The 12023-nt window shown below is 38.7% G+C and overlaps 1 protein-coding gene across 4 annotated transcripts in view; it reads right to left on the bottom strand.

Moving 5' to 3' along the window:
- Positions 1 to 12023, bottom strand: part of gria4a (glutamate receptor, ionotropic, AMPA 4a) — a 122909-nt gene that overhangs the window by 34061 nt on the left and 76825 nt on the right. For all 4 annotated transcript variants that reach the window (XM_085429885.1, XM_085429887.1, XM_085429888.1 and 1 more), the window contains exons 11-12: positions 2684 to 2890; positions 1255 to 1470 (exon numbers count right to left, since the gene is read on the bottom strand). In XM_085429885.1, the coding sequence (XP_085286011.1) occupies positions 1255 to 1470; positions 2684 to 2890 (423 nt within the window). The remainder of the gene's footprint in view (positions 1 to 1254; positions 1471 to 2683; positions 2891 to 12023) is intronic.

The following is a 12023-nucleotide window of genomic DNA, read 5'->3' as shown; positions in this document are numbered from 1 at the left end:
ATATTTGAATCCAGATCATTTTTGTAACTTCTTTAATAATAATAATAATAATAATAATAATAATAGTAATAATAAACAAACAAACAAAAAGAATAAATAAAAACAAAAACCTTGATCCACTTTTAAAATCTGATGTCATTAGCTATTTCCAGGTGCAAATGCTGCTTGTAAAGCTTACAGTAAAGAATCGCTCTTGCCTGGGAGCGCTTCTTTTCTGAAATGTTCAAATGTTTGGTGACCAGGACACCATGAGCCCATGGGCTGAAGTGTACTCTGTGAATTTTTAATAAATTCATAATAATATAGTGCACAAGTAGTGCTAATAAAAAGATGCAGAGGCTGAGAATGAACACTGATTATGGGCTTGCAACATTACAGCAAAGCATGGTGGCCTCTATCAACTAAACAGCAGAAGTTTTTGTTGAAGTGTATTTTTGAAAATGATTATCAGCTATTAGTGGACTCCATTTCCTAGCAAGTAGCATTGCCTGGTCTTCATCACCTTTGGCACCTTTAAATTTTCAAGTTTGACCAGAGTTGTTTTCTTTTGTTGTTTAAGATCAGTCCACAGGTCACAGAGTTAGTTGGGTAGGGTTGCATTTTTTAAGTTGCGCTATAATCTATTCACACAGAAGTTAATACAAAATGATAGAAATGTGTTTTCAGAGGCAAACTGAGCTAGCAAGCGGCGAGAGACATCTGTTTAACATCTCAGAACAGATAAAAGGAAAACCTTGGAGAGTGAATTTCTGATTTATATAAAAGAGGAAAAACAGTTTCCTTGAATATTCAGACAATCTGGTATCACAGGGCTTATGCTGATCTTGTGCATGCTGAAGTGGGCTGTCTTAAATATCTGACATTGAGCATCTAAATGTCTCACATACATCACTATTATGATATTTCTGTTCATAGAGGATGACTCTAAGTATCCAATGGTTTCCTGCCTAGAAGCTGTCTTCAACACTGTAAATGCCATTTCAGCTGAGAGTGTAAAGGGAGTACTGTCATACTTCTTAAATTTTTAAATGCATTAGCTATTGAGGGCTAATCTATAAAACATAAAAAAATATATACTCAGAGACATCAAGAGTCATGATGAGTTGTGTGGTAAAAAAGCACCTTACAATAAAAACTAACTTCTGTAGCTACTGTATGCGCTTTCATCCCTTAACCCAAGGCTTCAGTAACTTTTCTAGTCCAGTCCTGGGATCCAGCTCAAATTCTAACACCTAGTATGTAACAATAACTCACCAAAAACAGCACAACACTGACGCCAATGTAAGCGAACACTATGCACATCCAGATCTCGTAGGCCAGTGGGTCCAGGAAAGAGAAAACACCTGGTTTAGACTTCTGAGGCTTCTTGATCATGATTGAAATTCCCAGAGACATGAAAGGCTTAGAGAAGTCGATCACCTCCTCTCTCACCAGGGTGATGGTCAGTGGGGCCACAGCAATTTCTGCTTTCTGCAAAGGAGAGGGGTGGGGCTGAGATTTCACTTCACTCTCATGTTTTTACTGCAGTTAATTTGCATCAACTGCATATAAAACAAACAAGCTATAATGAATAGAAACTGTCAATGAGCAAAGCAAAGGGGAACTGGACTCAAAGGTGAGAGAAGAAGTGGGAGAGCAGAGGGTTGAAAGAAATGCAGGCGGGTGATGGGATACCAGAACGACAGAGGAGTATTTCATACAGTAGACATGAAAGGCAGTGTGCATACAGACTTACACACATTTACAAAATCCAAAGAAAAGTCAGAAATACCATTAATTCAGCACACAGACTGCTGAATGATTGCATGATTCTAAATGATAGCTACAGTGGTAAGTGAAACAACCTACGATAGCAGCGCATTGCTACAAAGAGTAAAGATGTTGCAACACAAGAAAAGTAAACAGCAAATATAAAAGAACGAGGACAGAAGTGATATGAAAAGAAAACAGAGAGGACAGGATATCAAATACCCACTCAACCTAATGCACAATAGAGGGACGGATAAAACAAATTACAGCAAAGACGGGGGGGTAAAGTACAACAAAGAAAAGACAAAGACTACAAGTGCAGTACAGTATTTTCTATGTGTGGAAGAAGAGTTATCAGGACGGACTGTGAGTGTTTGATGCAAATCAAACCCGATTAGTCAATGTTCTGCTGTGTCACCTTCCAGATTCTGGAGGGTAATTAATTCTGTCGGTGTTCTGCTGCAACGTCTCCGCTTTCACTCTTCGTCAAATCGACGACTGACATTGTCTTGTGTGTGCAAATAAAGTTTGTATTCAGACAGCATTGTGAGATCTCAGACTGTGCCTGGGAGTATATGGCATAATTAACCAGCGTGGCAAAAATCTCAAGAAATAAGTGAACCTGCCGTGACATTACATCTCACTTGGCAACTATGGAGATGCAGAGCTTGTGAGAGTTGCTATACTGCAGGGAGTCATTTTGAGAATTTCTCAGTCATTGCATGATGTAATGTCTCTGCAGCTCATACGACCTCTGCAAAGATTATAGAAGTTTTTGCCAAAAGGCACCGAAGTGCACCATAACAGGATGTGATTTGTGATGCTGTTGTAATGTCATTGTGATTTCACTTAAACGCCATACTCTGATACTTAACAGAAAATCCAGAACAAAATTCAAAGCATTCCTTGCATGCTGCAATTTTTCCATCCTTACCCCGTACACAAGCTCGCCAACCATGCCATTCCATATCTTTGTCTCTGGATCCCTCGCTCCATATTTCCCATCTGGTACAATGGAGATCTTGTATTTAATTCCGATGTGTTTGGCAATCTCAGAGGCAAGGTCCACACAGTATCCCTCATACTGGTCGTTGCCCTCATAAAGCTCCCAGTTCTTCTTCAGCATCACGTAAGGACCCTCCTACAAAACCAGCATAAGGGAAGAAGGACAGCTGTTTGGACGAACATGATGGCAGGAATTAAGAGGAACCAGTCTGCTTACGAACAATGCACCACGCATGAAACACGTACAAAGAAAATTGATGTTATTCTTGTGAAAAATAGACATGTATATAGATTTTAAGGAGAAGCTTATATTGAACTTCTTTTTGTAAAAAACAATCTTTGAGTAACAAATCTCTACAAGATATGAAAATAATGCAAAGCTACAGGATTGAATAAAAGACCAAAGAGCAAATCAGCTGAATTTTATAAACTACATACACATCACCCTATGATATCTTAGCGTACATACAGGACCATGTCCATATAACCCACCATCACATTATCAGATTCATGTGTTAGTAACTGTGTAGTAACATAAAATCTCACACACAAACTACCTTGTTAGTAAAACACAGAAGCCAGAACTTGATAAAAAATGATAGTTGATAAAATGGGAAAATATCTATATATTACAGATGGTTTTTACAAGGTGAAGTTTTATATCTTGTTTTTCTAACTTGCAGCACTGTGTTATATGCCTTCGTCTACATGACTCCACAGGGACCCTCACCTGAATTAGTGCAACACTAATGCTGAGAAGAGAGAAATGTATGAGAGGGAAGAAAAATACAAAGAAGGAGAAGAAAAAGCAGAGGAGACTGGTGCTTTTAGGCGAAATGAATTCTGTGCATGCAGTTATCAAAGATGAAAGCGAAAAGAGTGAGTTTAATGTGAGGTGGTCGGTGTATTAGGAATAGCACAAATGCATCGCTGCACGTAGGATATCCACAGAGAAAAGAAACGCACACAGACGCAGAGAGTCTTTTGAGTGACAGTGCATCTATCAGAAGCAGTGAGTAATGGTATTATGCCTGAGGCAGCTTACCCTGTAATCCACATGAAACAAAGCCTATTAAAATGTTATCAAACCTGTTTTAATCAAAGACTAATCTCATCTGTTTAATCAAACAGGCCCGGTATAATACCCAACACGGCCGAGCTATGAAACAGTAAATGTGGACGATAAAACGCATACAAAACGATAACATTTGAATTCTTCATTCGCGAAATTGATTCACACCAAACTCAAGTACAGTTTAATCAAGGAGAATTTTTATGCTGACATGAATCAAAGAGGTCAAATGAGCAATAAAGAACACAGATCTGGATGAAATCAATGGGAGAATCTTCAATCTGGGAAATTGAATTACATTAAGAAAAGGTCTAGCTCAAAGGAAGGCATGCAGAGGGATTAAAACCATCTCACAACAGGAGCTGAGCGATACAAACAAATCCTTCAAAGGGAAGTTGGATTTATAGATTGATCCTTATTCTCTTCAGCAAACAAAGAGCTTGAAATGAAACCATTTACTTGTGCACTTGTGTACGACTGAGGCGTAAAATGAGAAATTCTTCTCAGTGGGGGTATTTAATGACTTTGCATTTATCTAAATGTAAAGATGATTTATACTGCAGAAGAATTTCTGTCTTATATTATCTGATTCCTAATTTGGTTTATGAGTAAATATCTTGAAAATTAAAAGCATTCCCCACCGCCTCTGCTGGACATCCTGACACTGCTCACTGGATTGAGGATTACCATTCTGAAGACTCCAGTCTGGTATTTTGATTTTGGCCACCACCAAAATAAAATAAACCCAAAAAACATCAAGATAAAGTATTATCATTGTTATTTTAAGCATGTTCACAACCTGAAAAAGCTGCTAGGATAGCTGTAAACATTTCTTTTTCTAAAATATTATTTTTTAAATGAGTTCATCATCATTTTTTTTAGTTTGCTTAGGACATGCACACCTTTTTGTTCTTCCACATAAACAAGGTAAAAAAAAAAAAACATACAGAAAATAACATTACATTTAGACAATTCAAAAACAAATACACATTACAGAGGTGCTTTTTGCAAAAAAAAAAAATTCTCCACTTTTCAGTAAAACACTATTAAGAAAATCTGTTTCTTTTGAAGCCAAGCATTCAAATCAGTTCTTAATTTATGTTGAATATTAATGCTGAACATTTGCACTACCAAGACAATCATCGTCATCATCATTAAGTACAAACATTTGCCCTTTGGTGCTCAGTTTCATAACATACAAAGAAAACAAAACATAAAAGAACAAAACATTTCTCCCAAAAATATGATTATCAGATACATTAGCAGCTTCCGGGGCACAAATTCCACAAACTATACATCAATCATGTGAAAAGCAAAGCAGTTTCATGTAAATGAAACAGATGCACAGAGCCATCACAATCGCATACCAGGGATAAAAAGTAAGAGGAAAGCGATAGTGTGAGGAAATCATCTTTTAAAGTACAAGTGCTTTGAACGCTGGAACCAGTTGTAATGCAGACAACTTGTACAAATATATATAAGGAAATAAGGAAACTCAAACGTATGCAATATTATAATCTGATTGATGTGGTTGCATGTTTAAAGCACTATCTATAACCTTAATAGTTTCCATTAACACATATGTGCTCAGAGCTAGACTGATACCACTCTAATTCTGTAAGTTAATTATGAAGCTGCAGCCATGAGACGGTTAGCTTAGCACAACTGTCCATTGGAATGAATGCAACCAAAGGATTAGCTGAAAAATACAACATACATCTCCTCAGTGATTTTTTAAAGCGGTCTTGAGCAATAGTTCTGTTGCTCTCTACATCCATCCGTAAAACATGGTGGAGGTACTGTCGTGATTTAGATCAGCTTTTCAGCTAGTGGGGTTGGGGATCGTTTCAAAATGAATTATGAACACAAAAAAAGGTACCATCTGGTAAGCATCTGATTGGCAACAGTTTCATGTTTCAACATGACAGTGATCCCAAATATACTGCCAATGCAGTGAAAGCATACCTTGATAAAAAACACACACAGTGGAACACTCTCAGTCAGGATTTAGCCTAAACAGAGCCTGGACCTCAACATGATTAAAGAAGTGTGGGATAATCTTGAACGAGAACAGAACAAAAAGGCAGCCAACATTCAAAGTGGAGCTTTGAATGTCATTCAAGAAGATTGGAGAACTACAGTTCAGCTAAGAGAGTTCAGACTGTGTTGAACGTTTAAGGTGTCATACCTTTCAAGCTTGTTAGAATTGTAACAAGCTATTTATTTCTTTATATATCTCTATTTCCATGTATCTTTGCACATGTTTCAATAAACTGCTACACCTATTTCCCATTTTCATTTTGAATAAACCACTCTATTCCTATTTTTGGAGCTTAATTTGAATTTGAGATTGTTTCTGATATAATTGGTTTAAGGTTTATGTAATAATCAACTTAAAATCATATCCACAAGTATTCGTGCACATGCTGTAGTGTCAAATGGAGAACAGCATTATTGTCCAAATCAAACTCTTGGCAGTTGGCAAATGGAAATATCTTCTAATGCATATTTATTTATTTTATTTATTTTTATTGTCAGCTTTATAGTGAATTCTGTGAATCCAATCCTGTCACGTCCAAACAACTTTCTTTGCTGACCCTGAAATGGAAGCGCCTTATCGGGTCCCTTCCTTAAAAAATAACCTTGAGCGCTTGTTTGCTTCATCTTTAATCACTGATTCTCAGCGGGAATCTTTTAGTCAGCTTGTGTTAAGGAGAATGCAGCCATCTCAATTACAAGGTCAAATGCTTGAAGTCTGACAAGTCTACTTTGCTGAGTTAATTTAGTTTTATGTAAGCCGATACACACGAAAGGATATACTATATGTATGGACACACACATTTTAGCTGAAGCTCTGGCAAAAGTGGCAGTGTATCACTTTAATGCCTCCTTAAGGTTTGTTATCAGTTTGCTCCAGACACTTTTGTCTTGCTGTGAGTGAGTGAGTTTGTGTGTGTACAAGATGTTAGCGCATGTATTTACTGCTGGGAAAAAGCATCATGTTTGGGTGTTGCCTAATGTGGCATCATGAGTTAGTGCAAGGAATGGGAGGGGAGAAGAGAGGAAGAAATAAGAATCAGGAGGTTGAAAGGAAAGAAGGATGGTAATGGAAACGAGACTAGCAGGATGAGAGGGATGCAGGGCGTTTTGGCTGTAAGAAACTACAGAAGAAAGATGAGGGAGGAGATCAGAATACAAACAGTGATCGCTACAAGGAGAATAGACGATAGAAACAGCAAGGGGGAAAGTGTGAAGGAGAGATTAAGAGAAAGAGAGAATATGACAAAAAAAGAAAAATGGAGAAGAAGCGAGGGAGCAAGCAAAGAAGGGAAAGGGGTGTGTGAGAGAGGGAGAACAGCTTTGTAGAAGCAAATGGTTTGGGCTGATAAGACATGAAACACTTCACTCTGGTGCCAAAAAGGCAGAAATGACTTGCTATGTAAGCCAGTGAGCTAGCCTGGTGGATGCAATGGACAGTCAACTTAACTGTCCAGTCATTCATTCACTCCCCCTCAACCCCCCAACTGGATTACAGCATTTTAAAAGCCAGATTTTTACATAGCAAGAGACATCTCACCAGCCTGCGAGCTATCTGTTCACATGACCAGAGAAGCAAGGCAGGCAGTGAGTCACAGCCTTTGTCAGTTACTTGGTCAGGCAGTCCATTTATTAAGCAATTACTGCAATCACAGTACATAATCATCTATCCGGTCACATATTTGGCCAGTTGGTCAGTGCGATTAACTCCCAGCTATTTAGCCATAAAGAAAGCAGGGCAGTTCAGCAGTTAATAAGATTATTTGAGCAGCCAACCAATGACCAGAAGACGAAGACTGCCAGTCCTTCAAGTCCTCTTCAGTAACAGTCAGTCAGTTTGTCTGTCAACATATGAATCAGTCAGACAACTAATTAGACATCAAGGCAGACTAAGTCTAACCGACCAGCCGTGCACAATCCTTTTGGTTCGTTAAAGATTTGGTTTTATTTTTTCAATAACAATATTCTTTCTTTTAAGATTAGAATTGTTTAACTTAAAATCTAACTAATATAAAGTCAGATATATTGCACCACTATGATTATAAAGCAGGGGCATAAATAAGACACAGTCATGTCCTCATGGGTGTATCTGGAATAGAGTTAAGGACTCTTTAATAATGACCATAGGCAACACATCTAACAATCTGCCCTCATCTTTGCTCTGAGATCTGTGAGGGCTTTGTTGATGCACATGTATTCATGTGTTTGTGTAACTGGGTTTCTAATTAATGTTTACTTTAGCATTTGGGTCTTGAGGATGTCTGCAATATTTCCATTTTCGTGTAGGGTCAGCTTTGGAGTATTTTCTGGGATAGTTTTTAAAAAATGCTATTCTTTTACATGTAGAGTACACAAATGATCACAGTGTCTCTGTGGAAGTAAGATTAAATACATAGAGAGACATGGAAAATAGCACTGTCTCATACAAATGCCCAACAAGTCACCTAAAATTATGAGAACAGGTTTACTTTACCCTTTTATTTTGATGAAGAGATAAAAAAAAAAAAAACAACCTATCAGAAGAGCTCAAATACACTAAAGGAAAGTTGACTGAGTAGGCATGACTGAATAGATTTACAGAGAGACACAGCATAGAGATGAAGACAGAGGAGAGAAAGGTGAGTGCTTAAAAAAATGCCGGACTGACAGTGAAGACCTGTCACTCTCCACCTACATCTTCTCTTAAAAAAAAAAAGTAAAAAATAAAATCGAAATCTGATTAAGGCAAATTCTTCTGCAGGCAGTGTAACAGAGAGGACGGTGGTAGCTGTGTTGTCCTCAAAAAGAGAAGAATCTAAATTAACACGTTGTCCCACAGTCCGGTGACTTTGTGCGACAAAATGTCAAACCTTGACAGACGCTGCAGAATCCATTGCAGAGCTTTCATCTGGTGGTAGCTTTGTTACGAGAGGAAGACAGGAGCACAATGAGCAAGTCAGCCCAAAACCTCACAGGGCCATGATCCTCCTTCTCGTCTCTTCTCTGTGCCGTTATTTCTTAGCCATCTTCATCTAAGCAAATATATGATGTCAGAACCAAATAATTAAAAAAAAAATGTTATACAGAAAAAAAAGAAAAGAAAGATAAGTCCTTTAAGAGCTTTAGAGAAACTCTATCAGGCTGTCTGTTCTCAGTCATTTTCGAGGGTCTGTGTTTTCTGTCTGTTGGTTTGTCTGCAGACTCGGCATCAGTGTCGCTGCAGAGGTTTCCTCATCACCAGAGGCTGCAAAGAGGAGGAGGTGGCTGAGCTAACATTAGTCAAGCCCTGCTGAGGTCACCATCCACAGAGAAATATGCAAAGACTGCAGGCATGGAGGTAGAAAACAAAGGTTTGGGGAGGCTGAAGAGGTGAGTACAGTTACAGAGAATCGAGAAGACGAAGGAGAGATGAGGGGAGTACGAGGACAGATGTGCTGGAATGTCAGATGAATGACAGACATATTATAGAATGACAGATGGAAATAAACAACGGAAGCATGTACACACTGTTCACCATACTAATTTATTCATAACACCAGCTCTTCAACCAAAATGAGATTAATGTATTGACACAGTACAAAATAAACAGAAAACAGCACTGCACTGTCACAGATTACTAAATTGCCCTTTTAAGTATCTGATCTTGATGATGTGTTTGTATGTTTCTCTTGCACCTGACTCGAGTCACCAAACCAAACACTGCAGTGTAGTTTGATATATTGCCAGCTGAAATGTGCATGGCTGAAGGTGAAGCTCAAACTGGGGACACCTAATCCAGCTGATTTAGTGTTTCTGAACTCTTTACAGCAGCATGCGCGGCTGTTTTCCTCTGCGCCAGCAGGAGTGATGACTGGATCTGGCCACCGGAGGCACTGTAGACTCACTGCACTCTCAAATCAACATCTTTGAGCCGTTGTCTGTTTGTAAGTATTTGCATGAGGGGAGGGCAATGGCGAAGTACAACTGCAGATATTTTGGTCACATTTGAGTTTTCTGGATGAAACGATGCAATGTGCCTTAAAACAAAACACCGAATTAAAGCCCGAGCATCTGTGGCTTGTTTTATCTCTGGGCTGAAATTAGTCTTTTGAGTTGCTTTCACTTGCATCACTTTGCATGCCAAATTGAATTAGACTGATTGCATTTACAGGAAGGGGATGGCCACCATAAAAACGCTGCAGATGGGTGAAGTGAAATCAAATGTAAGCGGAGGATGTGCACACATCCACCGATTAGCCCTCCTTTATCCTTGTTTGTAGAAGAAAGAGGAATAATTAAACTGGGCTGCAGAGCAGTGTCTATGTGAAAGCTATTAGAAGAGATTGGACTGAGGTCACTTCTAAATGGTGATCTGAGGTCACTTTTGGATTTGCCTACTAATGAGACATTAGTGAAATCTTCCAGCTGGACAAGTGCCACTCCCTCCTGGCTGTACTGCGAGGGCTCTATTGAACTCATCCAGCTCGTCCACTTCCAGGCTGATTTTTCTTTCAGTGTTAAAACGGTGCCATGTTGTGCCCTTGTTGGAGTTCATCCTCCAGCTTTCTGATGCTGAATGTATCCAAAAAGACCACAAAGACAGGTAAACCTCACCACAGAGCTGGACTTGAAGCGCTATCAGTTCTACAGTATCCACAAAGTAACTGTGGTAACTTCCCTCTCTACGAAAAGTGATTGCATATGTTGACTGGTTACGATCGTGTGTAATCAGTAATCAGCGGACGCATTACCGTTTTCATTTGAATAATGTATGGCCCCCACCAATAAAAAGAAAACAAAGAGGGTCCAAGCTAAAAAAACATTTCTTTTTTTGATAAGTGGAAGTTTCCAAACACTTCCCATGGACGCTGAAACAATGGCTGAGGTGAGAGTGTGCCAGAGGCTCAAAGGCTGGGATGGTCAGTTTGGTAAAGTAAATCCGTTGGGCATCTTTCTTTGCCTTTAGACAACAATTCTGAGGGCAAAAGAGCCAAACGGGACAGGCCAAAAAAAAAAAAAAAAAAAAAAATCAAAATCTTTTAAACGGGAAAGTCAAAGAGAAGTTGTTCATATAACATTTGCATGCTTATTTGTATTATTCCTATATTAGATTCTGGCAGTTATTTCTACTTTAAATGAGAAACTGATTCTTTTTTAAATTCTCTTTTAATTAATAATATGAATATTTGTGTGTGAGTTCTAAGACTGTGTATAAATAGCATGTTCATGTGTAAAATAATGGTGGGAGGACAGTTTTTTCTTTGTTTTTTAAGATTGCATTTTTGTCCGGAAACAGCTGGCACAGAGAAAGGAGAAGTCCACTCTGCCCTGGGAGAGATGGATGCATCAGTAAGAGGAACACACAGGGTTATGCTGCCTTCAAAACTCACAACCCCAAAGATCTGCCCTCTAATTCACAGCTGGCCCCTGGGTCTGTTTATGGCTAAGATGTTACATAAACTTATAAAACTAGCTTGTACATGACACTGCAGCTTCCAAAGATGTACTCGGGTCACATGCCCCTACATGTAATTAAAGACCTCTCTGTAAACTAAACATTAAAGGCCTGACAGCATCTCAATGTTGAGTTTAAAAATAAATAAATAAAATGCTTCATAAAATAAAAAAGTCAATCAACATATCCCCAGATGTTTAACACCAAAACAAGGAATCAAAACTGCCCGACCTCCAGGCTGGCAGGGTCTTGTCAAGGTTAGAGGTTCACGTTGAGAAAAAAAAAAAAAAAAAAAAAAAAAAAAGAGAGTGTGCCAGAGGCTGACTGAAAAGCCAGATTGTCCAGACATAAGGGTTCAATCGTCCTGTGAACCATCAGACGAGTCTAACAACACTTAAAAGGGGCACTTTAGCCTCGTATTATCACATTAATGTTGTGGCCATTGTTTCCCCACAGTACAGACTGCAATATTCATGGCAGACTCTATTAGCACTAAGGGATGACACATGCCCACTTCTCCTTTATTTAATTGTACTGAAAATAGCCCCAGTTCACCTAGAGGGTACTTTCAAGACACCCTTCAATGAAAAGGAGTGATGCGGCTTAAAAACAAGATTCTCACTTGCTATTAGAAGATAAAATGCAAACGGTGGAGGCTAATCTGAGTATTTTTCAATATTCAAGAAACCAGCTTGAGATGATGTGAGCTTTCTGACATTAGGTCACTTCTAGTAGCTTCAACCACAC

This window comes from Copadichromis virginalis, linkage group LG14 (assembly GCF_057382275.1).
Source record: "Copadichromis virginalis isolate Kocher_CV1m ecotype Utaka linkage group LG14, C_Virginalis_male_GT1.1, whole genome shotgun sequence".
Lineage (NCBI taxonomy): Eukaryota > Metazoa > Chordata > Actinopteri > Cichliformes > Cichlidae > Copadichromis > Copadichromis virginalis.
This window is presented reverse-complemented; position numbering and strand designations above follow the sequence as displayed.